At 37.4% G+C, this 27858-nt stretch overlaps 1 protein-coding gene and 1 pseudogene across 2 annotated transcripts; one reads left to right on the forward strand and one right to left on the reverse strand.

Moving 5' to 3' along the window:
* Window positions 1–9290: 9290 nt before the first annotated feature.
* Window positions 9291–12430, forward strand: LOC114273540 (CASP-like protein 5B2). Its single transcript, XM_028215347.2, has 3 exons — window positions 9291–9796; window positions 11455–11587; window positions 11911–12430. The coding sequence occupies exons 1-3, from the start codon at window positions 9666–9668 to the stop codon at window positions 12109–12111; spliced, it is 465 nt and encodes a 154-aa protein (XP_028071148.2). The 5' UTR covers window positions 9291–9665; the 3' UTR covers window positions 12112–12430.
* A 322-nt stretch (window positions 12431–12752) lies between these two features.
* LOC114273539 (mannose-1-phosphate guanylyltransferase 1-like) lies at window positions 12753–16090 on the reverse strand (annotated as a pseudogene). Its single transcript, XR_014363329.1, has 4 exons — window positions 16043–16090; window positions 13993–14109; window positions 13643–13885; window positions 12753–13554 (listed from the first exon to the last, which is right to left on the reverse strand). The product of XR_014363329.1 is annotated as a mannose-1-phosphate guanylyltransferase 1-like (transcript).
* Between the last annotated feature and the right edge of the window lie 11768 nt (window positions 16091–27858).

Consider the following 27858-nt stretch of genomic DNA (forward strand, 5'->3'; position numbering starts at 1 on the left):
TATGAATGTACTTACAAATCATGTAAACATAATCCAAATAACACAATACCATTGTGATTCAAAGCACCACAACACTGTTGGTTTATTACAAAAAATTAAAAAATGACGAACATGTGTTTATGGGGGTTAACATCTTCAGCCCAAAACAGAACATATAGCATAATGTGGTGCATGCCATTTTATCAACTAATGTGACAATAACAGCCATAATGTGAAGTGAGACAATTTCTGTGTAACACACCCCGAACACGAATGTGACAATATTTGACGGACACGTGCAACTTTGTGAATGTGCCGTTGTGTGGGACAATGCAACATATTCAAATTCAAACATGAACCAAATCTACCCAACTCAAACCATAACCCGTAGGCTTATTATTCGTCCCGCATAACACAAATTAATGTTGATATGGAAATTACTCCACCGAATATTTCATAAATTAACACATAACCATACACACATTTACAAATATCACAGTAGAGCATGCAGCGTGAATGTCAATAATGGAAGAAATGCCAATTCATTTAATAATGTCAAAATATAAAAAAGACTGAGCTACATGAATATTAACATACAACACACTACAAACACGAACACGAATGTGATAACTTAAAATGTGCAAGTAAAACCAAAACCACATCCCGATGTCGTGTTATGCGCATTATTCGACTAACTGTGACAATCAACTGCCATTGTTCTAAATATTCACTTGTACATTGATGTAGGCCGAAAGGTACTACATTGAGGCCACTTAAGTTACATTTTTAGTCTTTTAATTTTGTTTATTTGGTGGAGATGATGTGTTTTGTGCACTCATACAGATTTGGCAGGAAATATGAAAATTCAATCTAAAAGGAACGCGAAAGCAGATCCTCCGTGCGAGCCAGACCACCGCACGTACAGCCAAGCTTTACCGCTCGTGCGGTCCACATGGGCACCTGAGCAGCCCACCTAGGGACGCGTGGACGAGATTTTTGGTTTGGTTTGTTTTGCTGAGAATAAAAGGAAGAAAAATAGCCAAACCTAGGGTTCAAAAATTAATTCAGAGAAAAGGGAGTCTAGGGTTCTAAAGAGGGATTTTTCTCCTAAAGTTTGAAGGACACTTTCATGGGTGCCTCTTCCTCATCTTCTTCCTCTTCCCACTCCTCCATGAGTGGCTAGTCTTCTTTTTTAGGGTTTTGATGAAACCCTAACCATGTAATTAGGTTTTTCTTTTTGATTTTCAATTATGCTAAGGTTTGAACACTTGTATGGTGTTTTAGAAGTTTCATATATATATTTTCCATTATTTCTTCAAATATTCGGCTTTCTGTGATTGTTTAATATTTTTCATACAAGAGTTTTCTATTCTTTCACATTCAAGGTATGAGACGAACCATACTACGAGAGATAAGTCGTATCACTACCTTAGTTTAGAGTGAACGATTCGTACTACTTGAGATGGTTCGTGCTCGTATATTGAACGTGATGATTTTCTTGTTAAATGCTTTAAACTTGTAGTTGTAAAGCATTATTCCGTTCGAACCATATCATAATTGTTTTTAATTTGAAGCCCTATTTACGTAACTAGTGGTGGACTCATTGCCCTAGCTTTTCCCTAAATCAGTAAATTCAATTTTATTTATAATTGTTAATTTAATTACTTAGTTTAATTTATTTGTTATTAAATTAGGTTATGAACAATCAATATTTTCATCAAAATTAATTTAGGAATTTAACACTTAAATTATTTTAATTTCATAATTGTCCCTGTGGATCGATACTTGGACTTGCCATTATTTTAATAGAATTTGGTATAGTTTTGTGCTTAATTTTGGTGTGTTCAACGACCTATCAAATTTTGGTCACAGTTTAAACATGTAATATTCGTCTCGCGAAATACACTCGACATTATAACGAAACTTACCTTCATACATTTCACAAATTAATAAGTAACTATGCACCCACATACCCAGACACGCTTACAAATGTGACGGTGAAGTACTCAACGTAACCATGAATAATGTCACATATGTCGATTAATGAAATAATGTGAACAAAAATAAAAACGAAAATGTGCTACGTGAATCTTGACAACCAAACCACTGCGAACACGAACGTGACATCTTCAAATGGTGACATGAAACCACAACCACACACCCAAATCATGTTACTTGCATTGTTCGACTCCCTGTGATAATGTACAAATAGTGTTCCATAAATATCTAGACACATTCATAAACCTTAAAGTACATCAAAATAGGACGTGGCACCAGTTACGTTCGACAACTTACTTTTATTACTGAATGCAAAAAACCAAATGACACGGTAACCTAACGTGACATTATACACATAGTCTAACTTACATGTGTTGCCGCTCACATTAAAAAGTAATTTACCATTGGGTCACAATCACATCCAGAAACTGGACAACATATAACACAAGGATGTGGCACCATTCACATCCAACAACTTATTTTTTTAAGTTAATACGCACAACCAAACGACATCGTACCACAATGTGAACCCCTAAAAAATAGTCTACCAAACACGATAATTTGCATGGTTTGAAGAAAAAAAAAAAAGAAGAAGCAAGTATACCGCATACCCGGCAATACAATAACGAATTAAACACAAAACATCCAAATTGGATAACCCGCCGAACCCCCATCCTACAACACCAACAACTAAGTCACATAACACAGAAAATCGACAACCCCCACGTATATACTATTTTCAAATTGAGAACTATAAAAACCTGTATTTCTCATAAAACTCACAAAACATACAACTACCATTACATATTCTGGCTAAAATAAACTGAAATTATCAAAAATCCCATATTCACATAAACCCTAGTTATGGCTTGTTAATCAAAATCGAATGAATGAACATTGTAAAACAGGGGGAAAGTCACACTTACGTTTTGAAGCTATCATTCCTCGTTGTTCACCGGAAACGGTATTTTGTTAGCACTTTTCCGTCGAATGTGGCGGTCGAATCGTGCCCCTTCTCCTCTCAATGGTGGGTTTCGAAATGTTCTCAAATGAATCAGCCATTCACATTAGAATAGAGCCACAAAATATATCTAATTTATTTTGTTTCCTATAATTTTGCCTAACTAAATCTGTAATCTCCACATATCACGTGTATTTTGAATTTCAAATTCACATCCACATGGATATGATCTATGGTAACATTCAATTTTCTACATATGGTTTTGGCATTATTTATGATATTAATAACTACTATTAAGGGTAAATGTGTCAACTAACTTTCCACAGGATTTATGGGAACATAAGTTTTTACTTAGGACCATATGTAACATAAGTCTCCTAAATAGGACTTATAAATAATTTTATCTTTCATATCCTATTTGATTATTATATTACTAGACTTGAAAATTTAAACTTAAATAGCAATGCTCTAATTTTTATTAAATTAAAAATTTCTTTAATTTTTTTCATATATTTTAATATTATACATGTGTTGTCATTTGCCTTGCTATTTATACTATAGATGAAGCAAAGGCTTGCCTAGTATGGATGTCCACGTGGCGGGTTTAGGATGAATTTGTTATTCCCTACCTTTGTTCATGCAGACAAATTCTATCCTCGTCCCCGTCTCATCCCTACTGCGGGTGGAATTTTTCAATCTCATCTTTACCCCCTCGGATACCTGATACCTGTAGATATCCGACTATATTTCAAATAACCAAAAAAATTGAGAACCATTTAATTCTTAGCACATTAAATAATTTTCCTTGTTTTCATATATGTAAACAGTGAGACTTTTAGGATTATTATTTATTTATATTTAAACATAATCACAGACTTTTAATATTTTTCTTTATATCTAATTATATTATATATACTTATATAATATTTATTTATATATTATTAATTATATTGGGTCGGATTTGGATTGGGGGAGGCGATACTTGCCCCCGCCCCACTCCCGTTGCAGGTGAACAAAACATAATAAACCCCTACCCCACATTAGTGTCAGGGTGGGTAAAATCCGCCCCATTCGAGGAGTATGGACAAGCCTTTACGGATTGAATTAAAATGGTCATTCTTATTGCCAAGCGAATTTTTCATTTCTCTATTCAAAATAAAAAATTAAATAAAAAAATAGTAAGACTCAAATTATCACTTAAGTGATACAGAATATGTAGAGAAATTATTCAATATTCTTGGAGTATTACATGTCTGTACTCCTTAACTAATTATCATTCAATATGTCCCATCATGTTCCCCTATCACCCAACACAATACTCCACATACTCACATTTTTTACCAATTATAATACTATATAATACACGTGTTCATACTCCAAAATTACTGAATAATTATCCGAATATGTAATAAGTATTTTATTTTATTTTTATTTATTTAAATTGCATGATACTGTAATATTAATAGGAGTTGTGATCAATGCAATGACGTGTGACATAGATTAAAATTGCCATATAGAAATCAAGTTTTGACACGCAAGTCTATTTGGTAGTAATTAAAAGGACAAATTACATATACCCCTCGAGGTTTGGCTAAATTACAGATACCTCTTGAGGTTTGAGAAATTACGAATTCCTCCCTGAATGCTATATTTGTATAAGAAATTAGGGGGTAATTTGTTATGAAATATAAATCTCAGGGGGCAAATTGTTATGAAAATACAAACCTCAAGGAGCGGGATGTAATTTCTGAAACCTCAGGGGTATCTGTAATTTAGCCAAATCTCGAGGGGTATATGTAATTTGCCCTAATTAAAAGTCAAAATATTTATTTTTATTCGTTTGTCTATTTGGTAGTAATTAAGTCAAAATATTTATTTTTATTCGTTTTTGGTTTACGGTGATTATTTTTTGATTTATTCTCTCAAATTGGATGTGCTTGATGAATTTATTTTGAGGCTGATTAATGATGTGAATTGTTCATTTTTTAAGATTGATTTAGTAAAATATTTATATAAAAAAAATTAAGATTATCAAATTAATAGACTTAGGCTTGGTTTGGGAAGTGAGTTGGCTTTTTGACTTTTTTTACTATTTTAGCCTGGGCTAAAAAACTTGGTTTGAGAATGATTTTTTTGGCTTTTTGGTTTTTTTTTGACTTTTTTGGAAGAGAAGAGTGTAATGATTATGGATTGAATGTGATGTTTTGTTTATTGTGATTAAAATAGCCTATTTTATCTTTTGTGACTATTTAGTCCCAAACCTTCTTGCCAAACGGTCCAAAGACTCTCTTAATTTCATATAACTAACTTAAGAGAATCTAAACTCAAAAAAGAAAAAAAAAATTATGTAAAGAAAAAGTTAAAAAAAGCAACTTTTTTAGTCTAGCAAAAGCATCTCTAATCCTTCATTATCTTTTTCATCAAATTTAAATTTGATAAAAAAATAATTAAAAATATGTTCTAATCATTTTCTCAAATTTATATCAAATTATGGTAGAGTTATTTTTTTTCACCAAATTATTGATGAACCAAATATTTTATAAAATTTTCAACAATCATATTTTTATTCAAATTTGAGAAATTTTTTGAAAAAAAAATTACGATTAAAGATTTTGTTGTCATTGAAAACAATTAAAACAAATTTTTAGAAAAAGTTTAGAATTTTTGAAAAAAATTGATGAAAAAAGAAAGTAAAGATTGAAGACTTCCATATCGTATTAAAGTTTTTAATTAAAATTTAATTTAAATTTGATGAAAAATGAGTAAAGATTAGAAATGTTCTCAAACCTAAAAAGTTAAAAAATTAAAAAAATTAAAAATTTTGTTAAAAATAATTAAAAAAAGGAAAAATTACCAACACCTCCCTAGAGGTTTGGGAAATTATAAATTACCCATGAGATTTATATTTGCATAATAAATGAGGGGACAATTTGTTATGCAAATATAAACTTCAGGAGATAATTTATTATACAAATATAAATCTCAGGAGGCAAAATGTAATTTCTTAAAACTCAGGAAAAATTTATATTTTAGTCAAATCTCAAAGAATTGTTGATAATTTGTCCTAAAAAAAAAATTAAGAAAAAACAATTCCCAAAGACTAGCGACCCTACTTTTAGACTTAAATATTGTGAGCGTGCTTATAAGAGTATCAGCATCAGTATCTTTAAATTAACAAAAAGTTAAAATATAAATAACAAATCATCAAATCCTTCCTTCATTAGTCTCAGCAAATTGTTGTTAAATTAACTTTTTGTTAAATTTGCTACAGTAACTCGTCTGATGAAACGAGAAACTGTTCATTGCTATAATACGCAATTTGGGTGTAACTGGACGTCTATCCAGACATCTGGCCGGTCAATTGGTCAACGGTATTTTTTTATTTTATCTTTTGTAAAACATAAGAATTGTTTAGTTGATAGGTCATCAATTTAATTATAAAAAAAAGAATAACAAATATTTTAATAGGATTGAGTTAAAATAGAGAGTTTAATGCAGTGAGTGACTAACTAAAATATAAAAATGACTTTTTCAATTATAATTTGACTCAAAATTTGCCGGATGCTCTAAATAAGTATTTTCTGATTAAAATAATTAAAAATAATGCAAAAACTAGAGAAATCCACGTAGGGCTGTCAGATCAATCGCACTGAGACCGTTCTAATAAGGGAATTACATATTTCATGAGTAAAACTTTATAAACAAGTAAAAAATATTACGGCTGTGCCTTATACCTCGGGTCGCACGTGCCCCCACTGGCCGCTAACCGAAAAAAAAAAAAAATTATTTTTTTCGTCCAATCATGGGCCTCCACCTCACTGAGGGTAGACCCCAATTGAGATATAAATCATTTTTCAAAATATTATAAATATTATAATTTTTTTTATTAATTTATAATTTTTTTTCCTCGCTCAATTGTTAAGTAATTATACCCTGTTCCAAATCAGTGATTCATGAAAAAGATTATAGTTTTAATAGGGATGATACCTCACTAATGGTAAGTTGAAAAAGGAAAAAATTAGTGAAATATTTCACTTTGACTTTGGATAATAAGAAAGGTCTAGGGTAAGGTCTTTCGATGAAATTTTTGTGATCATATTTGAGAAATTTTAAAATTTTTTTGTGATTTTTTTTTTTGTGAAAATTGAAAATTTTCTATGTGGGAGCAAAATTTCTCTGTGTCGAATTTTGTTTGTAAAAATATTAAGAGACCCCAGCTATTATAAAAATATTATAAAATTATTATCTTACAAAATCTTAATATCAACGATTTAAAAAAAAAAATTCCCACAAAAAAATCATTACATATACATAAAAAAATTAATAACTTTAATGATTAATATTAATAAAATTTATCATTAATTTATGATTATATTTAATTTTTAGACTGATTTAAAATATTCATTTTTAATTATTAAAATTAGTAAAATTTACCATTAATTTAAAATTATTTTTGAAAATTACAGGTAGCGTTTGGTAGAATTCTCTAAATATGATTTAAGAATAAGAGTTGTATTTTGAGTTTGTGAGTTTTGAAATTATAATTTGAATATGGAAAATTTGTTTAGTTATGAATTTTGAAAAGAATTTTGAATTAAGTTTGAAATGAATGATGTGACATATGATTAATTCAAAAACTTACAACTCATAACTAAAAACACAACCCAAAATCCTATTCAAAACTCACAAAAAAATTTTAAAAAAATTCTGAAAATATTTTTTATTTAAAGTATAAAAATAACAGGTAAAAAAAAAACTTAAACTGTTTCGATCAACTGGCCGGACGTTCAGAAACGACCAAGTTAGCCAAATTTTTTCACTTGAATTTTTTTTTTCAAAAGTGAATATAAAATTAATTTTTAAAAATTATAACCAAATACTACGTGCAACTAGAAGTGGAATTATAATTTTAAAATTTTTCCACACAAAGCCACAATTTTCCCAAAAAATAAAGAAAAAAAAAGGAAAGGGTAAATTACACTGACAGCCTCTGAGGTTTATGTTTATTATAGTTCTTCCCTCATGTTTTGAAAATTACATCTCTCTCCCTGAGGTTTAAAGTTTCATTACAGATTTCCCTTTCAGCAATTTAATTTTTTTAAATACAAATTTTTCCCTCACTGGGTAAATTACATTGACACCTCCTCACATTTTAGAAATTACAATCCTCTCCCTAAGATTTAAAGTAGCATTACCAATTGCCCTCTTGGTTAGTATTAGTTGAAAAAAAAAATTATTTAAAAAAAAATTAATTGAAAAAAAATTTTATTAGTAAAATTTTTAAATTTCTGTTTAAAAACCAACATAAACTCATTTTTTGAATTTACATTTTTTTCTCAAATTTATAAACTGATACAACCATTTATAAACCAAAAAAATTATCAAACAAGTTTTTTTGACAGTTTTTAAAATTTTTGTAAATATAAATTGAAAAATAAAAACGAAATGGTTACCAAACAGGCTTTAAATGGTAAAAATATCGTAAAATTAACAAATAATTAAATAGGTTACCAACGTAAAAAATGACTTATCAAAAGATTCTTAAGCTATATATGGTTTGATTTTTAGAATTTTTTTTAAAAATTAAAAATTAATTTGGTTAAGAAATAAAAAATAAAAAATAATTATTATTTTTATATAATTTTTATATTTCGAGTGGTTATAAATAATTTTTTACAAATTAAATTAAAACAACCATATGTATGTATATAATTTGCCAAAAAGTTAAAATGATAATTATTTTTTATTTTTTATTTCTTAACCAAATTAATTTTTAATTTAAAAAAATTCTAAAAATCAAACCCTACATAGCCTAAGAATCTTTTGATAAGTCATTTCTTACGCCGGTAACTTATTTAATTATTTGTTAATTTTACGACATTTTTACCATCTGAAGCCTGTTTGGTAACCATTTCGTTTTCAGTTTTCAATTTATATTTACAAAAATTAAAAAAAATATCACAAAAACATGTGTTGATAATTTTTTTGCTTTATAAATGGTTGTCTCAATTTGTAAATTTGAGGAAAAAACATAAATTCAAAAAATGAGTTTATGTTGATTTTTAATCAGAAATTTAAAAATTTTACTAGCAAATTTTTTTTTTTCCAACTAATACTGATCGAGGGGCAATTAGTAATACTACTTTAAATCTTAAGGAGGAAATTGTAATTTCTAAAATGTGAGGAGTGTCAATGTAATTTACCTAGTGAGGGTAAAATTGATATTTAAAAAAATTAAATTGCTAAGGAAAAATCTATAATGAAACTTTAAACTTCAAGGAAGGAGATGTAATTTCTAAAACGTGAGGGAAAAACTGTAATAAATATAAATGTCAAGGTGTTAGTGTAATTTACCCAAAGGAAAAACATTGATTAACTACTTTAGGGTTTCTTAAAGCCAACGATTCCATCAATGGATGGTTTGGGATGAATGATGATGATGAGCTCGAAGACGATCAATCACAGTTCCCATTTGAAATCCAAGCCCTAAACATCTCTTGCTCTCCTAATCGATTCGATCTCTTCTCATTTTGGTATATTTATAGATCGATACATATTCACATTGAGATTTGATTGCTTTGGATTGAGAAAATGGCAGGGATTTGGGGTTGCATTTATGTAGGGGTTCTGAAATCTAGGGTTTCCATCGGGGCCCTTTGATTTAGACAAGAGCCCTGTGGATAGGAGGAGAGAGAGGGAGAGAGGAGAGAGGAGGGGGAAGAAAGAGATGAAGACCCTGTTAGGGAGCCCAGGAACTGTGAGTGGGCTGATGTTGAGGATAGGGCAGTGTTTGTTTGCTTCTGCTTCCATTGGAGTCATGGCCTCTGCTATGGGTTTCTCTAACTACACTGCTTTTTGGTATGTTTCTTGCAGTTTCTGTTTTCTTGGAGTTTTGTTATTATGCAATGTTGGAATAATGTGGAGAGTTCAATTTTTGAGTTGAAATTTTGATTTTTGTTGAAATGTTTTAGGCAATCATTTAATGTTTAGAAATATTGAAAGTGTTGAAGGACTTTCTTTCAACAACTGTGTGGTTCTTTATATGTATTTATTTATCTCCAAAAACAATAAATAAATAAATAAATAAATTATTCATTATGAAATTGTAAGTTACCAAATGCAAATAACATTGTCTTAGATAGTCTCATTCTGGATCACATGGGAGCATTTGGAAATGGAAATGCATTTATTTTTTATTATTTTACATGTATATTCATAGAAATACTTTGTATATATATATATATATAGAGAGAGAGAGAGAGAGAGAGAGAGAGAGAGAGAGAGAGAGAGAGAGAGAGAGAGAATGGTGAAAGTAGATTGAGAAACATGATAGAGTCGAAAATCGTCATCTCTAACTTAATAGCAGAATTTCCTTTTAGAATAAATAAAATTTTGAGTTGAACTGCATCTCAAAAAGAATTTGAAGATGAAAAGAAGGTAAATCAACAATTGATTAGTAGTCATTCTGAAATACTCTTTCTAAACACCTTTTCAGAGATCTTCCTTATTCCACTATTGTTTGTATTGTACTATCTGTGATATTTATGATTTTCCTAATATTCCAAAACCTTGATAGTGTAGAACTTAGTAAGTTGTCAGTGTCTAGAGATGAACTCCTGTGCAAATCATGGTTGTCGGGTGCCTAATGTCTGCCTATGAAATCATTGATCTATATTGAACTTTTGGCTGAAAGTCCATTTTGGAGTAAATATTAAATGCAATTCATTCTTACTTGAATGAAAAAATCGCTCTTAGTACGCCTCATGTTTTTATTGAGCTTATATTTGGTCTAGGAATAAAGCTATAATCTTCACATAAAACTACATGTAATTTAGTCCCCCCTATTTGATGGTTTGGGAGGGGTAGATTGGGTGTAGACCAAACCTTTGACATTATTTGCACAAAGTGGTTGCCCTAAGAGTAATATGAAATTCCAGCTGTGACAGTTGGAAAATATTCTATAAAAGCGTTTCTTCTGTTCCATGCATGATGGAACAATAACCTACACCTCAATAAGCTTATATATGTAAAGTTTGTGTATTTATATCATGGGATTCCACTTGAGTCATTTATCTAGCTTGTAACATATATTTTGGGTAAGGCTTTAATGGGTGATTCTTCTAGTGTTGTTTATTTGGGTTAGATAGGAGTTAGGCAAAAAGAACAAAAGGGTCATGCATAATTCTTCAGAGTGTTTTTATACATTTATTCCTGTATAAAATTTAGTTTCTTTGTCACAAGAATTTGGTCTCATTCTAATTTGGGAAAAGGAAACGGGTGTTTGGGTCAATCTTGTGCATTCATGTGCGTCATGTTTGTTTTACATGTTCTCTCATGCACTTGTGTGATAGTTCTGCTGCTCAAGTCAGGCTTGAAGAGATTACTTGTTTAATTATCGTTGCTTTTCTATTACAGACTATGAGTTGATTTCTCTTGCTTTCAATTAATTTTATTGAGACATAGTCCTGTCTAGTCCCCAGCTCGACTTTGATCAAAGCACATGTTATTTGATGCAGCTATTTAATTGCATCAATGGGGCTTCAGGTATTGTGGAGCTTTGGACTTGCATGTCTTGATGGTTATGCTTTGAGGATAAAGAGAGACCTTCAAAACCCAGTCCTAGTGAGCCTGTTTGTTGTAGGCGATTGGGTATTTATCCTTAGACTCTTGATAGCATAACTACTGGTATTTCTATTAAAGATGTGTGAACTTTATCATATGAATCAAAAAACAATTTCTTGGATAGTTTCTTTCTCCTATTTATTTAATTATTTTTTTTCTCGGATACTTATTTTGTTGCTTTTGTTTAAAAATCTTCCCTCTGCAGTTGTAAGAACCCATACCTCAAAGATAAGTATTGAATTTGAACATGGAACCCATAGTACACGACTTAGACTTGTAATGAAAAGGGCACAGCCCTGCTTTGCAAAATTTTGTATCAATTGGCACTCTAATGATTTTTTGAAATGCAGGTGACTGCTACTCTATCACTTGCAGCTGCATGCTCATCAGCAGGAATTGCAGTTTTGTATGCAAGGGACTTGGATTTCTGCAAGGTTCAAAGGCAACTCCCATGCAGCAGATTCCAGCTCTCTGTAGCGCTGGCTTTTGTCACCTGGTTCCTCGTTGCCATATCTTCTCATGTGATGTTTTGGATCTTAGCCTCGGTTTGAATAGCTCGTGCGTTTTCTCTCTGTTGGCACACATTCTTCACTACCCTCTGTTGTTTCACATGTAAATCTGGTCTGTGTCTGCAGTTTTGGGCAATTGTCAATTTATTTTTTTCCTTTTCAATTGCGATATTGTGTGATTTTGAAGGCTTCCTAATGCGGGCTTGGCTCGAATTCTGGCTAATGCAGTTGTAACCACACTCTTCCCTTCCCCATTTTCTTTTCTAGCTAACCCAATCGAGTGTAAAACATATCATGTAATTTTATACAACTGAGGTGTTAAATGTACCGTTTTCAATACATATCACGTAATTTTATGCAACTGTGTTAAATGTACCGTTCTCAATACACTTGCTCTGGTATAATCTTGTTTTGGTGCTTATAGCATGACAAAGCTCTGCATTACTGAGAATTTTCAGAGTTTATTTATTTATTTATTGGTGCATAGGCATTCGGTTTTGCGGGACACCTTTTGTTGAAAACACCACGTGCGTATGCATTCGTTGTACTACTACTAAATAATTTTGTGTATCAGATCTCCGCTTTAATTTTCTAAAAATCCAATTTCAAGGGTACTTTTCATTTTCTCGTTTTCCAAAAAAGGGTACTTTTATTGTTTTGGAGAGTTATGAGAGAATGATAGATTTAACATGATCAATGTGGTTAATAAACTATATAAAGACGGATCTGGATTCATATAAAAAGAAGAAAAAGCAAGCACTTTTGACATTTCAAATGCTTAAAAAAAATTGCCATAAATTTGAAAATACAGTTCACATGACAATCTCTGGCTTCAAAATGCTTGATTTTATCTCCATATGGGGGAGGACCACACCTCCATTGCTGTAAACTTCATCACCCACATGAACATCTTCTCCCAATATTGACATATTCTCCAGCCGAGCCCACCTCCCAACGATGGAGTGCCAGCCGATGATGCTACCAGAGATGCATGCATGCTTCTTAATTCGAACTCCACGCATTACAGTGCAGCATGAGAGCCTAACACCCGACTCAATCACACATCCAGGACCGATAGCCCCGTCTGGCCCAATCAAACATCCATTACCAATCACAGCACTCTCATCTACCAAAACATTTCCGACAATGTGAGATCCAACGGCCAATTTTGAGGAGGATTTTTTCCGCAAAGAATCTAAGTAGAGTCTCAAGCCTGTAATGTAATCCTTTGGCTGTCCAATGTCCATCCAAAACCCAGGTAACACCATAGCATAGAGTTTTATTTTCTGCTGCAATGCTGGGGAAGACCTCTTTTTCGATTGAGGTCGGCCTCAACTCAATCCGATTAAGAACAGAAGGGCTCAACAAGTAGATTCCAGCATTGATCTTGTTACCCACAAATATTTTTGGTGTCTCCATGAATTTCTCAACTTTCCCCGTTGTTTCTTCTATGATTACCACACCATATTTTGAGGGTTCATCAACCTAACACAGAAATCGGCTTCCAATCTCATACCATATACTTTTTGTATCATATGTGTGCGTGTTTGGAATGGAAGGAAAGCTTGCTTACCTTGGTCACTACAATGGAAGCCTCCCCTCCATGAGAATTGTGGAAATCAATCATTTCTTTAAAGGGGTAGTCACAGATAACATCGCTGTTGAGAACAAAGAAGGGCCTGCCAGAGTCATCATCAATCAATTTATTTCTAGCCAAAGCCAGGGGACCAGCTGTGCCCAGTGGCTCAGTTTCTTGCGAGCAAGTTATCTTGATATCTAGCTTTTCCTCAAACTCTTTCAAAAAACTCAGCATAATCTGGAAACCAAAAAAAAAAAAAAAATTGAAAAACAAATACACATGTTCACGTGGCCAGCCAAAACTTTGTTATTGCAATGAATAGAGGAGGGTCTTAATATTTTTACCTCTGGTTGGTAATTGATGGCCAAAATCACTTCAGTCACTCCAATGGCTTTTATGTTGTGTTTGGTTAGAGGATTTGGGGAGGGATTTAGAAAGGGAAAGGGAAAAGGTGTGTGAAACTAGGTGAAATTTAGGCATGTTTTATTCATATTTTATATACCTTTTCCATTTCCCTTTCCAAATCCCTCCTCAAATCCCCCAACCAAACACAGCATTAGTGCTTCTATCTGAGCATAAATTGAATTTCCAAGCACCCAATGGTTAAGGTATAAAAGAATTTTGCTATAACATCGAAGAATTTAGTTGGGAGATTAATTAGGATAAAAGAATTGTATGCTCTCCATAATTATATCATCCATTTAGACACATTTAAGCTATTTGCCATTGACTAGGATTATCAATTAAACAAAATCTAAGAATTAAGCAGCCATCTTTCAGGTAGAACAAATTTTCTTGCTTGAATTTTTTTTTTTTTTTGGATATACAAATATATATCTTTAAAAGCAATAATCACCAACTAGTATAAAGATATTGTTATTGAATAAAACTTGACTAGAGTATATCGAGTAGAACATACTTGTAAAAAATAAGTCCATAGAGCCACACAGCAAGCACCCCAAATCCATAAAAGATATTGTTATTGAATAAAACTTGACTGACATTACCAAATGCAAGGGAGAGACAGTAACGTTTGAACCAACAGGGCTAGCACGCGAAATAGCAAAAATATAGTAATGAACTTTTGAAAAAAATCATGAGGTTGGAAAGAAGAGTATAAACTTGTAATTGTATTAAATCTTAAAAACTATTAATAAATCTAATTCTTGGGGAATAAGAAACCTGGTGAATTAGGAAACTAAAACTAAATCAATACTAATAAAATAGGAAAACTAAATATGTCAACTAAGGAAACAAAATAATTTTATACTATTCTATACCTAATTAAATAAACTTAACTCTGTGTTGGTGAATTTTGATTGAATTAGTTCACTATATCACATCCTGCCATCCTGGGGGAAAAAATCATATGAATTACAAAGCTCTAATTCACCCAAGAAGGCATTGAGTGTAACAACAATATATCTTAACATTTTTAAACCGTTTGCAGTTATAACACAAAGAAATTGATTGTATTCATAGCTCTTATTTAAATCATGAGAGAGAGAGGGAGGGAGAGTGGGTTACCGATATGGGGTCGACAGGACGATCGGCGAAGGAGAGAGTGATCGGATTGAGCTCAGTTAGTGCAGTTATGGGTAGCTTAGTGAGAAGGTAATTTATGTGAAAATTGGGCCGAGTTAGGTGATGGGCCGTAATGAGTCACAGTATAAAAGGCCGAAGTGAAATGGCCATATAAGATACTCCGGTCGTGCGGTATTTTGGAGTTAGTCCGGTCCTAAGGACGTGAAACTAGACCGGTCCAGTAGGAGATCGAAGTTAGATCGGTCTAAAGGCTCCTTGGAGTTACACCGGTCTTAAGGTTACACCGGTCTCGAAATATTAGTTCGGTCTGACCGCGCCATGAGTTGTGCATGAGGAGCCACTGTAAGAGCGATAAAAGAGTTAGTTCAGCTTACTCTTCGACTGAACATAAGCATATTTACTTCGGTCATATTGGAGTTCGGCCATGATAAAACCATCTCACTTGGTTTAAGCAGTGAGGGGGGTGTTAAAGGATAAGCATTATCCTATAGGAGTATGAATCCTAGGAGGACTCTGCATGGAGGAATAGAAGTCCTACTAGGATTGTGCCACACGAAACCTATAAAAGCTCACAAACATCACCTTAGGAGAGGTAACACACAACTTTGCTTTCTGAATACACAGAGCTTTTGTCTATTTGTCAAGTTTACTGACTTAGGCATCGGAGAGGTTTCCGGCACACACCCGCCGGCTAGCTTACGTTTGTATTTTCAGGTGATAAAGTGACGACATACGGAGGAGAGTAGACTTGTTCAACAGGATTATACGAGAAGGTTTATTTCTTTCCTGTACAATTGGCGCCGTCTGTGGGAAAAACAGACAGGACAAAACCTCTTGATCAAACTTTACCTCTTGAAGAACAATGGCGCACAATGAAGAATTACCACAGTCCGCCATCGACGGGAAAACCCCAGATGGGGGAACGAGGCATGAAGGATTACCTTCTATCCCTCCCATGGCAGATTTGGAGCCCCAACGACATAACCCCAGGAGAAATACTAGGGGAAGACGGACTCACAGCCCCCGTCAATCTCGCTCGCAAAGTCCTGACAGGCAAAGACGGAGGATTGATCCTCAAGCTCTGGAAGATCGCGCGAAGGAGCAAGACGAATTGATAAGGAAGATGGCGGCCGACATGGAGGCGTTGAAGGGCCAGATGAAGAATAAAGAAGTGGCGACAGGAGAGGGGCACAAAAACAAGACGCCCCCTCGCCACTCAGAAAATCGTAGTAAGAATACCACACCCTCGCAAGGAGAGAGTAGAAGTCTCAGGACAGGCGATACTTAATCCTAGTCTTCCAGAACTCGTCACTCCAGGTCTGAGAGGACGAGATCTGAAAGATCATACACTGAAGGAAGCACGTATTGGCCCTCACATACGCACCAAACCAGATCTAGACAAACGGAGTTACCCAGATCATCCGACTTACGAACCGTGCTCGAAGAAAAAGCACGATGCAAGGAGGATGCCAGGGCACGGGATCCACACAGAGTTTCTGCCTTACAACGGTTGGCTCCTCGGACACACGGAAGCGTCGAGGTTGGAATGCCAATACCGCGCCCTACCTACGAACCAACGGACAAAGCATTAGCAAGGCTGCAGACTTCGCCGTTTGTTCCGGCGATTGAAAACGCGCCCCTGCCATCAGGCTTCCTTCAGCCCAAATTCACTACATATGAAGAGAAGACGGACCCCTACTCACACTTGAGCCACTTTCACCAGGTCATGGCTGTATACAGGCGAAACGAGGCCTTAATATGCATACTCTTCCCATCTAGCCTTGGCGATCTAGGCTTGACTTGGTTCGAGAAACTTCCAGAAGGCAGCATAGCCTCTTGGGCGCAATTGGCAGAAGCGTTCGTAACGAGGTTCCGAACGAACACCAAAACCCCGGTGGAGATTGACCAATTGCTCTCCATCGACATGGGCGATAAAGAGACCCTAAGATCCTACAACAGTCGTTACTGGCAGACATTCAATCAGATTGGGGACTGCCCCACCAATCTCACCATTGCACAGTATAAAAGAGGCCTTCCAGTCGGGAACAGATTAAGGGACTCGATCACCATGACACCACCCCTCACCATGGAATCCTTGATGGAAAGAGTGCATCAGCACATTAGGGTAGAAGAGGATGGCGCATGCGCCAAAGCAAAATCTGGGGCGCCTACAGTACCAGAAAAGAAGACCTCAACAAAGGTCAACACAGTAGATCGAAGTAACAGAAACGGACGTGGCAGACGAGATAACGGAGAAGACCCGGATAAAAGATGGTTGAGAATCCGTACTGCCATAACCGCGGTGTTCAAGAAACCGATATATCGGATTCTGAGCGAAATAAGAGATAAGCCTTTCGTCAAGTGGCCAGCCAAACTAGGGGAAGCGCAGAAGGACTACGACAAAAGATCACGGTGCACCTTCCATAAAGAAAAGGGACACCGCACTGAGAATTGCACGCCATTGAGACAACACCTGGAGGAATTGGTGGCAGCAGGACACTTGGATAAGTACATTGAAGGAGGGACGCAACCAGCCCCCCAGGACCATAATAACCCCAATGGGATGCCAATCGACTCCCCACCTCAAGGCGTTATCAATGTGATACATGGGGTCTTTGAGCCCGAACGTGTATACGAGCTCAGAGGATCAATCAAAAAGGCTGAACACTTAAGAGAGGTACTAAGTGCCCAAACTGCCACCAAGAAGGGAAAGACAGAGGCAACAAACGTCATGTCTTTTTCGGATAAAGACTTAGAACGGATATATTGCCCTCACAATGATGCCCTGGTCGTTACTCTCCGAGTCAAGGATTTTGATGTCAAGCGGATTCTGATTGACCAAGGCAGTTTATGTGAAATCATGTACTGCGAAACATTTAAACAACTGAAGCTACAAGACAAAGACTTGGCGCCTGCTGTATCACCTCTAATTGGATTCAACTCTATGCCAGAATGGCCCGTCGGCAAAATAATTCTTCCAGTCAGAGCAGGAAGCGTGACGAAACAAGTGGAGTTCTGGGTATTAAAGGTCCCCTCCACTTACAACATCATCTTGGGCAGAACCTGGCTGCATGCCATGAGATCGGTGGCGTCATCCTACCACCAAGTAATGCAGTTTCCCAACGACACTGGAGTAATTGAAGAAGTCTATGGAGATCAGATCATGTCGAAGCAATGCTTCGTCACGGTGAATGGCAGCCGCGCTACCAAAGGATACGTTCATTCGGTAGAAGAACTTGAGAGTAATGAGCTATTTGCAGATGTCGGCAAAGCGGAAGATCAGAAAGCAGTGAAGGACTTGGTGGAGGTAAAAATAGATGAAAAGAACCCGAATAAGTTCTTTTTGCTCGGTTCGTCGTTGTCCAGCACTGAGAGATTAGAGGTCTTGGAATTCTTGACCTCTAACATCGAAGTGTTCGCCTGGACACCCTACGACATGCCAGGCATTGATCCAAACTTCATCTGTCACCAGCTCAATGTCCATCCATCCGCCAGACCAGTCATTCAGCGCACACGCAGATCGGCACTTCACCATGCCGAAATAGTGGCAGAAGAAGTAGGTAACCTGCGGGAGGCAAGAGCAATTAGAGAGGTGCACTACCCAAAATGGATCTCCAACACGGTCGTAGTGCCAAAGAAGAATGGCAAATGGCGTGTCTGCGTCGACTACAAAACAGTCAACAAGGCGTGCCCAAAAGACAGCTTTCCTCTACCACGAATAGATCAACTGGTAGACCTAACGGCGGGGCACAACAGACTTAGCTTTCTGGATGCATACAGTGGCTACCACCAAATCGCCATGCATGAACCAGACCAGGAGGTCACATCCTTTACAACTCCAAGAGGACTATACTGTTACAAGGTCATGCCCTTTGGCCTGAAGAACGCAGGGGCAACATTCCAGCGAATGGTCACCAAGATGTTTGAACCATTGTTAGGAAGAACGATTGAGGCTTACATCGACGACATGGTGGTCAAAAGCAAGGATGAAAATGAACATCTCAAGGACCTAGGAAAGATGTTTGATATCCTGAAGAAGCACAAGTTGTGCCTTAACGCATCTAAGTGTGCATTCGGTGTAGGATCTGGCAAATTCCTGGGCTTCTTTGTGACCAACCGGGGTATAGAAGCAGACCCCTCTTAGATCAAAACAATTCAAGATTTAGAGAGACCAAACTCAATAAAAGAAGTACAACATCTCACCAGCATGGCAGTCGCTCTCAATCGGTTCATAAGCCGCTCGTCAGACAGACTACGACCATTCTTTCAAGCTTTAAAAGCCAAGTTCGAATGGGACGAAGAATGCGACCAAGAACTGGAGAGCCTGAAACAATACATGTCCTCTCCACCATTACTGGTCACCCCAATACCAGGAGAAGAACTCTTCCTATACCTTGCAGTCTCCCAGCACGCAATTAGCACAGTGTTGGTCCACGCAGAAAGAATTCAACATCTGCCCATCTATTATGTCAGCAAGACATTGCTGGGAGCCGAAACAAGGTACTTGCCATTGGAAAAACTTGCATTGGCCTTAATGATGGCCTCCAGGAAATTGGCACACTACTTTCACACCCACACCATAGTTGTCCTCACAGCTTTTCCACTAAAAGCTTTGTTTGAGAGGGAGAACTTTTCTGGGCGAATTTTGAAGTGGGCAGTAGAGCTGGGACAATTCGACGTCAAGTTCCAACTTAGAACCACAGTAAAAGCCCAATCTTTGGCAGACTTCATCGCAGAGTTTACTCCTGGAAGTCATCATATCTGCCCAGTCGACCTAACTGACACAACCGAACTAGGGATGGAAGTTGACGCCGAAATAGCGCAACCCCTAGCAGAAGGTACTCAGTCAGACTCCAAGGCAAACCAGACTAAAGACAGCAAGGAAGAAACAAACCAAGCTTCAACAAACCAAGACTCACCAATAAATAAAGACTTGGTTCAGTCAGATAGCGAGGGGCAGACAGCAAGCATGGACCTTGAAGAAAACACCAGCAACATTCTTGACCCCACGACATCATCCAACCCCTCCACTTGCTGGAAATTATTCGTTGGTGAGATGTGGAAGCTCTTTGTGGATGGAGCATCCAACCGGCATGGTGCAGGACTTGGCATAGTCCTCATCTCACCAGACGGCCTGGTTCTGGAGCAAGCAATCAACCTTGGGTTCCCAGCATCAAACAACGAAGCTGAATATGAAGCACTTCTAGCAGGACTTAGATCAGCATACCACATGAAGGCCACCGAATTAATGGTCTACAGCGACTCACAGCTGGTGGTAAACCAAATTTCTGGCGACTATGAAGCAAAGGATGATAGGATGGCCAAGTACCAAGAATTGATCAGAACAGAAATCAAGAAATTTGAAGTAGTAAGGATAGAGCAGATAGGCAGGGAGGAGAACGGCAGAGCAGACGAACTAGAAGGCTTCGCCTCAATGGCAGACACCTCCATCCCACATCCACTACTGATCGACTACCTACCTAGACCAAGTATTGAGGACCCCGAAACAGAAGAGGTATGTTGCACAGAACTAGGCCCCTCATGGATGGATCCCATCATACTATTCTTGAAAGACGGTGTCCTACTAGAAGAAAAGAAAGAAGCCAACAAAATTAGAGCAAAGTCACAACGATTTTGGCTCTCCTCATCTTTGGCATTATACAAAAAGTCGTTCTCAGGACCCTATCTAAAGTGTGTCCACCCCAGCAAAGTGGAAGCATTCTTTTACGAGATACACGAAGGGGTGTGTGGAAGCCATCAAGGAGGAAGATCGCTAGCTTACAGGGCCATTTCACAAGGATACTGGTGGCCATACATGGAAGCAGACTCAGAGAAATATATGAAGAAGTGTGAGAAATGCCAAAAATTCGCACACCAAATACATCAACCAACAAGAGAACTCCTACCATTAACTAGCCCATGGCCTTTCGCAATGTGGGGCTTGGACATAGTAGGACCACTTCTAGCAGCACCCGGCAATAGAAAGTTCTTTCTCGCAGCAACAGACTACTTCACAAAGTGGGTGGAAGCAGAAGCATTGGCATCAATCAAGGAAAAAGGTGTGAAGAAATTCGTCTGGCAAAACATCATCACTCGGTTTGGCATACCAAAAGCCCTTATCTCAGACAATGGCACTCAGTTCGGCGGCTGAATCTTCAGAGGCTTTTGTGAAGAATACAAAATAGAGTTCTATAATTCTACACCGGCATATCCCCAAGCAAATGGACAGGCAGAAGCCTCAAACAAAGTAGTCTTGGATGGACTGAAGAAAAGGTTAGAGAAGGCAAAAGGCAAGTGGGCGGAAAAACTTCCTCATGTTTTATGGGCTTACCGCACCACACCTCGACGATTAACAAGAGAAACACCATTCTCCTTAGCCTACGAAATGAAAGTAGTGATCCCACTGGAAGTTGACCTCCCCACAATTCGGAGCGAAAATTTTGATCTCGACTTGAATGGAGAAGCCATAACATTGGAGCTCGACCTTGCGGAAGAAAGAAGAGAAAGAGCACTGGTCCACATTGCCTCGTACCAACAAGAGTTATCCAGGAAATACAACAAAACAGTACATCCAAGACAATTCAAGATCGGAGATTGGGTACTATGCACAGTGATGGGAAACACCTTAATACCAGGAGATGGCAAGCTAGGGCCTAATTGGGAAGGTCCTCACAAAGTGGTTGGGTTAGCAGGCAAAGGGGCATACCACCTAGAAGACAAGGATGACAAAGCAATCCCTAGACCATGGAACACTGCCAATCTCAAGTTATTTTATTTTTAGCTTTCAAACACGTGTAATTTTTCTTTCCTCAATAAAACAAATCGATTCTTTTCAGCATAAGTTGTTCTCTGTAAAAGATAGCTTTAAGTAAAGTTAGGCATATTGCAAACATTATTCTAAGTTGGCTGAAAAAAACTAACTTAGAGGTTGGCTGGATTAAACCAACACCCTTCCTAAGCCCAGGATAAGGATCCAGGCTACAGGACGTTTGGTCGAAATAACCAAATATTATTCTAAGTTGGCTGGAAAACTAACTTAGAGGTTGACTGGATTAAACCAACTCTTTATACTCTTCAGCCGAAGTAAGGGTATGGCTGAAGAGTGGTTGGCTGGATTAAACCAACTCTTTGTACTCTTCAGCCGAAGTAAGGGTATGGCTGAAGAGTGGTTGGCTGGATTAAACCAACTCTTTGTACTCTTCAACTGAAGTAAGGGTATGGCTGAAGAGTGGTTGGCTGGATTAAACCAACTCTTTGTACTCTTCAGCCAAAGTAAGGGTATGGCTAAAGAATGGTTGGCTAGATTAAACCAACTCTTTGTACTCTTCAGCCGAAGTAAGGGTATGGCTGAAGAGTGGTTGGCTGGATTAAACCAACTCTTTATACTCCTCAGCCGAAGTAATTATGTCGGCTAAGGAGTGGTTGGCTGATAAGCATAGTTAGTTTGACCAGCAAAAACCGAGATAACAGTTTGGAAGTAAAAAGATCATGGAAAAATCAGTACAAACATACAGATCAACCGAAGTAAGAGTTCAAGAAAATTTTCATTCATCAAAAAGAAAATACAAAGCAGGGGCCATAGCCCGGTTACAGGATTAAAGAAGTAACAAAAAAGAAAAGTACAAAATCAACTGAAAAGGTCTTCAATCTCGGCGTCAATGTCAACTTGAACACCGGTTGTAGATGGAAGATCAGTCTCAGTAGCAACTGGCAGAACGATATCAGCCGATGGCTCAACAGTTAGGTCTTTGATCGTTGCCTCCAACCGAGCTGATTGTTCGTTGACTTGCTCGTTGACTACCGGAATAACAGTTTGTTCATTTTCATCGTCTTCATCATCTGAATCCTGCAAAAATTGTTCTTGGACCGAAGCAGCATATTCCGCAAGCGAGGCCGGAATAAAGTACTGAGGAGCATTGTAAACCTCGGTTTCAGGCCCACAGCCGAGCTGCTCCACAGCACTTCTCCAGCCGCACTTGAAGAACAAATTCTTTGCCCCCTCGCATTACAAAATGTATAGGCCCTCCGCCTCTTTGAAACCTTGGGCGTTGGCATCACCGACCTTCTTCTTGAGATCAGCTATTTCGGCGTCTTTTTTGCCTTCGAGTTTGACCAACTCGCGCAAGTACTTGTCTTTCACTGGTGCTGCAATTTTTTGTTTTTCAGCTTCAGCCGAGCTAACAAGTCCGGTCAAGCGACCGTTCTCGAACTGTAGCTCGGCTATCTACTTCTTGGCTCGCTCAAGTTCGGCTGCCTTTGCCTCAGCATCTGTCATGGCATGCCTGGTTGTCTTCCGGAGTTCCAGCACTTTCTTATGAGCAAGATTGTTCTTCTGGATGGCCTGCAAAAGAGTAGTAACTCTCTTTAGCCAGACTATCAGTTGGGAAAAGTTAGACAAAGAAAAAGGAGAGCCACTTACCAGGATCATTGATTTTGTTGAAGACCGGATGGCCTTCAGCTCGGTGTTTAATTGCTTGTTGTGGTGCTCCATATCTTTCGGAAGGCAAACACTTTTGGCTAGGTTGAAAGCCATCAAGTGATCTTTCTCAGCAACGACCGAGTCAGACTCCTGGATATTTCGGTCTTGAAAGGTGAGATTTGGAGCCCATTTGGAGGAGTTAGCTCGGTCAGATTGCTTCGGTTGAAGGATAAGTTGAGGACTTGGTGGAGGGATGGATTCGTCCTCATCCATAAGCTGTTGTTCGGTCGGGGTAGATCGGGCGCGCTTAGAGGGGCGTGATGAAGAAGGCTGTTGGGAAGGAAGGGCCACAACGGCAGGCTGCGTTTGGCTTAGTGGCGGTACATCGGGTCTGTTAGTTTTAGTTAGAAGCGCCCTTACTCTGTTTTTTTTAGCCATTTCCTCTTCAGCAGTTAGTGGGATTAGTCTGATTTCTGGCAAGGTTGGGTCCGGTTCTGGGGCCTCCTTAAGCAAAAAATCGGTCACCCTCGCTTTTCGGCGACTGCTGTATCTATAGGTCGGCTCGAATTTTAGCAACTTGGCCCAACTACGTTCTGGATACCGTAGTGCGGCACGCAAAGTCGCTAGGTTTGGGTAGCTGTATAAAGAATGGAGGTGGGTAGAATCTGCGAAGAAAAAAAACAACTGTTAGTTCGGCTGAAAAATTGACAAACCGAAATATAAAATAGCACGCAAGAAAACCGAAGTAAATTTACCAGGTTCCCCTTTTTTCCAATTGATACGTCGGCCAGGAATCTGGGCTTGATGATCCTCAAAGTTCCCAGACACCCAGAAAAAATCGTCGTCGTTTAAGTCTTTATCCGGTGTATTCTTTATTATTTTCTCACGACGGCGGCGTATTCTGAGATAGTATACCCAGCCGTCTTCCTTCAAACCAATGAAGTATTGGTGAAAGATTTCGGCCAGACCAAGGTTGAGACCGGCTTGCCGGTTTAGTTCGGCTATTCCCATTATTATGCGGTATGAATTGGTGGATAGCTGGGTAGGGCATAGTCTAGTTTGCCTAAGAAACTCGCAAATTAAAGGTTGGACTGGAAATAGTAGTCCGGTTTCAATTATGGATAAAAGGGTGAAGGGGACAAAGCCTTCATTGCCCCAAGGAATGACATCTTTTTCGGCTAAAATCAGGTGGACGTCATCAGGTATATTGTAGTCTTTTCTGAATTCGACTAAGCCGCCCGGAGTGTCTACTAGATACCTATACTTCCCCATTTATTGTATAATTTATGAATAAATTAAAGTTCGGTCCACAAGATTGTCTCAGTAGCTCGGTTGAGCACGTAGGGGAGTACCTAGGCAACCTAAGTCTGCAAAGTAGAAAACAGAGGGGTTAAGCACAGATCATTGGACCATGCTACAAAATAAAAGTACAAAAAAAAGGAGCCCTACTTCGGTTATGTGGATGCTACAGGTTCTAAACTCGGTTTCTGCAAGGTGATTTGTGGCTCGGTTTGAGCAGGGCTTTGCTAGTTCGGGGTCGGCAAGCGTCTAGATATCTCGGTTAAAGAAACGGTTCTATTTGAATGGTTGATCATCTAGGCGCAGCTTTCTGAGTTCCATCTAAAAAACTAAGAAAGCTGGTTTAGCCCCTAGGCCTAGATCGGTTGGAGTTCAGGTATCTCGGTTTGCTAAGAGCAAACCTAGTGCGGTTGGTTACCTCGGCTAAGGTCTGTCAAGAAGTGGTTTGACTTATTCAAAGCTACTGGTGTAAACATAAGTGTTAGTCCAGTTGTATGCTGACTAGACTTTTACCTAGCTTAAACAGTATCCTAGTTCGGTTGCATCATGATTTTGGATCAAAAATTTGTTTTCTACAGGGTATTTCATATACTCATATGTTCTACTGTTGAGTTTTTTCCATAGAAGTACAAAGCAAAGCAAAACAGAAAAACGTGTTTGCAGAAAACACAGAAAACAAAACGCATAGAACAAATACGAAAACAAACAGAGCAAGTAAGATGTACAATACTAACCAGATGAGGGAGCAGGAGCTGAAGATGGAAGCAAAAAGCAGCAGTTCACGAGCTCTTTCAGAAAAACGAAGAACAATGAAGAACTCGAAGGAAAGGAAGAAGATGGATGGTAAAAGTGAAGGGACTCTGGCCTCGGGGTTTGTTTTTGTTTGAAAGCCCAAAAATTTGGCGGGACTGTTCAAAAAACACGAAGTATGAAGACGGCGTGACAGCCGTCCTCAGTCAATCAGAGCGTGCCACGTGTGATTAGAATGGGAAGCGTTACAGTCGCTGTGATTGAAGAGACGTTTTGACCGGACAAGCAGAGCCCAGAGTGAAATTAGCTCGGCTGGAAAGGCTAAAGTTTTTTTTTTTTTTTTTTAGCTCTGCTGGAAAGGCTTAAAAACTTCAGCTCGCCTGATAAGCAGGTAATCCCTATCATGCTGTGCAAATGGAATTAAGGGGCAATTGAGAGGGTAATTTATGTGAAAATTGGGCCGAGCTAGGTGATGGGCCGTAATGAGTCACAGTATAAAAGGCTGAAGTGAAATGGCCATATAAGATACTCCGGTCGTGCGTTATTTTGGAGTTAGTCCGGTCCTAAGGACGTAAAGCTAGACCGGTCCAGTAGGAGATCGAAGTTAGATCGGTCTAAAGGCTCCTTGGAGTTAGACCGGTCTTAAGGTTACTCCGGTCTCGAAATATTAGTTCGGTCTGACCGCGCCATGAGTTGTGTATGAGGAGCCGCTATAAGAGCGATAAAAGAGTTAGTCGGGCTTACTCTTCGACTGAACATAAGCATATTTACTTCGGTCATATTGGAGTTCGGCCATGATAAAACTATCTCACTTGGTTTAAGCAGTGAGGGGGGTGTTAAAGGATAAGCATTATCCTACAGGAGTATGAATCCTAGAAGGACTCTGCATGGAGGAATAGAAGTCCTACTAGGATTGTGCCACACGAAACCTATAAAAGCTCACAAACATCACCTTAGGAGAGGTAACACACAACTTTGCTTTCTGAATACACAGAGCTTTTGTCTATTTGTCAAGTTTACTGACTTAGGCATCGGAGAGGTTTCCGGCACACACCATCCGGCTAGCTTACGTTTGTGTTTTCAGGTGATAAAGCGACAACGTACGGAGGAGAGTAGACTTGGTCAACAGGATTATACGAGAAAGTTTATTTCTTTCCCGTACACTTAGGATGCACGGCCAAGCGCCTCCAGCTCTGGTGGCTGGCATGGTATCATATTTCTAGAATTATTCTCCACCTATTGTGTAGCATGTTTGGTTGAATTTTAGATTTTTTTTTTTTTAAATTTTCTAAAAGTAAAGATTAATTTGAAAAAAAAAATAAAAGCTAGTAAAAAAGTAATTTTGAATTTTCCAAATTTATTTTTATCCAAAAAAAGAAAGATAACCACATGTAAAATGATGAACTTTTTCTTTTTTGAAAATAAAATTTGAAAACTAAACAAAAAGAAAAAAAAAAGGAGAATTTGGTCAAAACCCACTCATAATAAAATTTTAATACATTAAGAACAAACATAAAAAGTTTTTCTTGAAAAATTCAATAAATATCACTATTATAAAAATATTAAACTTTAAAATAATATGACTTTTGATGTAAATGTCAGTTTTTAATAAAGTTAATATTTTTAAAATTCTCTCATCAAGATTTATTAAATAAGATCCATGTTGACTATGAAATTTTTCTTAAAAAAAAATTATTACTATGTTACTCTGTTTGACAAATAATATGTTACTCTGTTTGACAGTTACTCAATTTGACAGTAACATATTACTATGTCTCACAGTAATATGTTAACATGTTACTCTGTTTGAAAGTAACAGGTTATTTTGATTGACAGTAATATGCTACTCTGGCAATATTGTCTAAGAAAAAAAAAAAAAAAAAGATATTTTATTTTGTCCTTACTCAATTATGTATTTTCTGCTTAGAGGGTTTATGGAAAAAAAAAATTTGGACTGTCCTTTTCACCAAATCAGGGTCCAATTGAGGGGTTTTGACTAAATTTTCAAAAAAACAAGGTGAGTAATGTGAGAAACATCAAAAAATTATAAATTTAAGTATATTATATACCACCTGAGTAGGGGTGTAAATTTGGCCCAGCCCGGCCCACCTAGGCCTGGGCTCGGTCTATGTCAGGCCTTGTGGACTCTCGCCAAAATTTGGGTCGGGTCAGCCTACGGGCCAAAAAAATTAGGCCC

The sequence above is a fragment of the Camellia sinensis genome, chromosome 3 (assembly GCF_055761805.1).
Source record: "Camellia sinensis isolate YWXY chromosome 3, ASM5576180v1, whole genome shotgun sequence".
NCBI classification, from domain to species: Eukaryota; Viridiplantae; Streptophyta; class Magnoliopsida; order Ericales; family Theaceae; genus Camellia; species Camellia sinensis.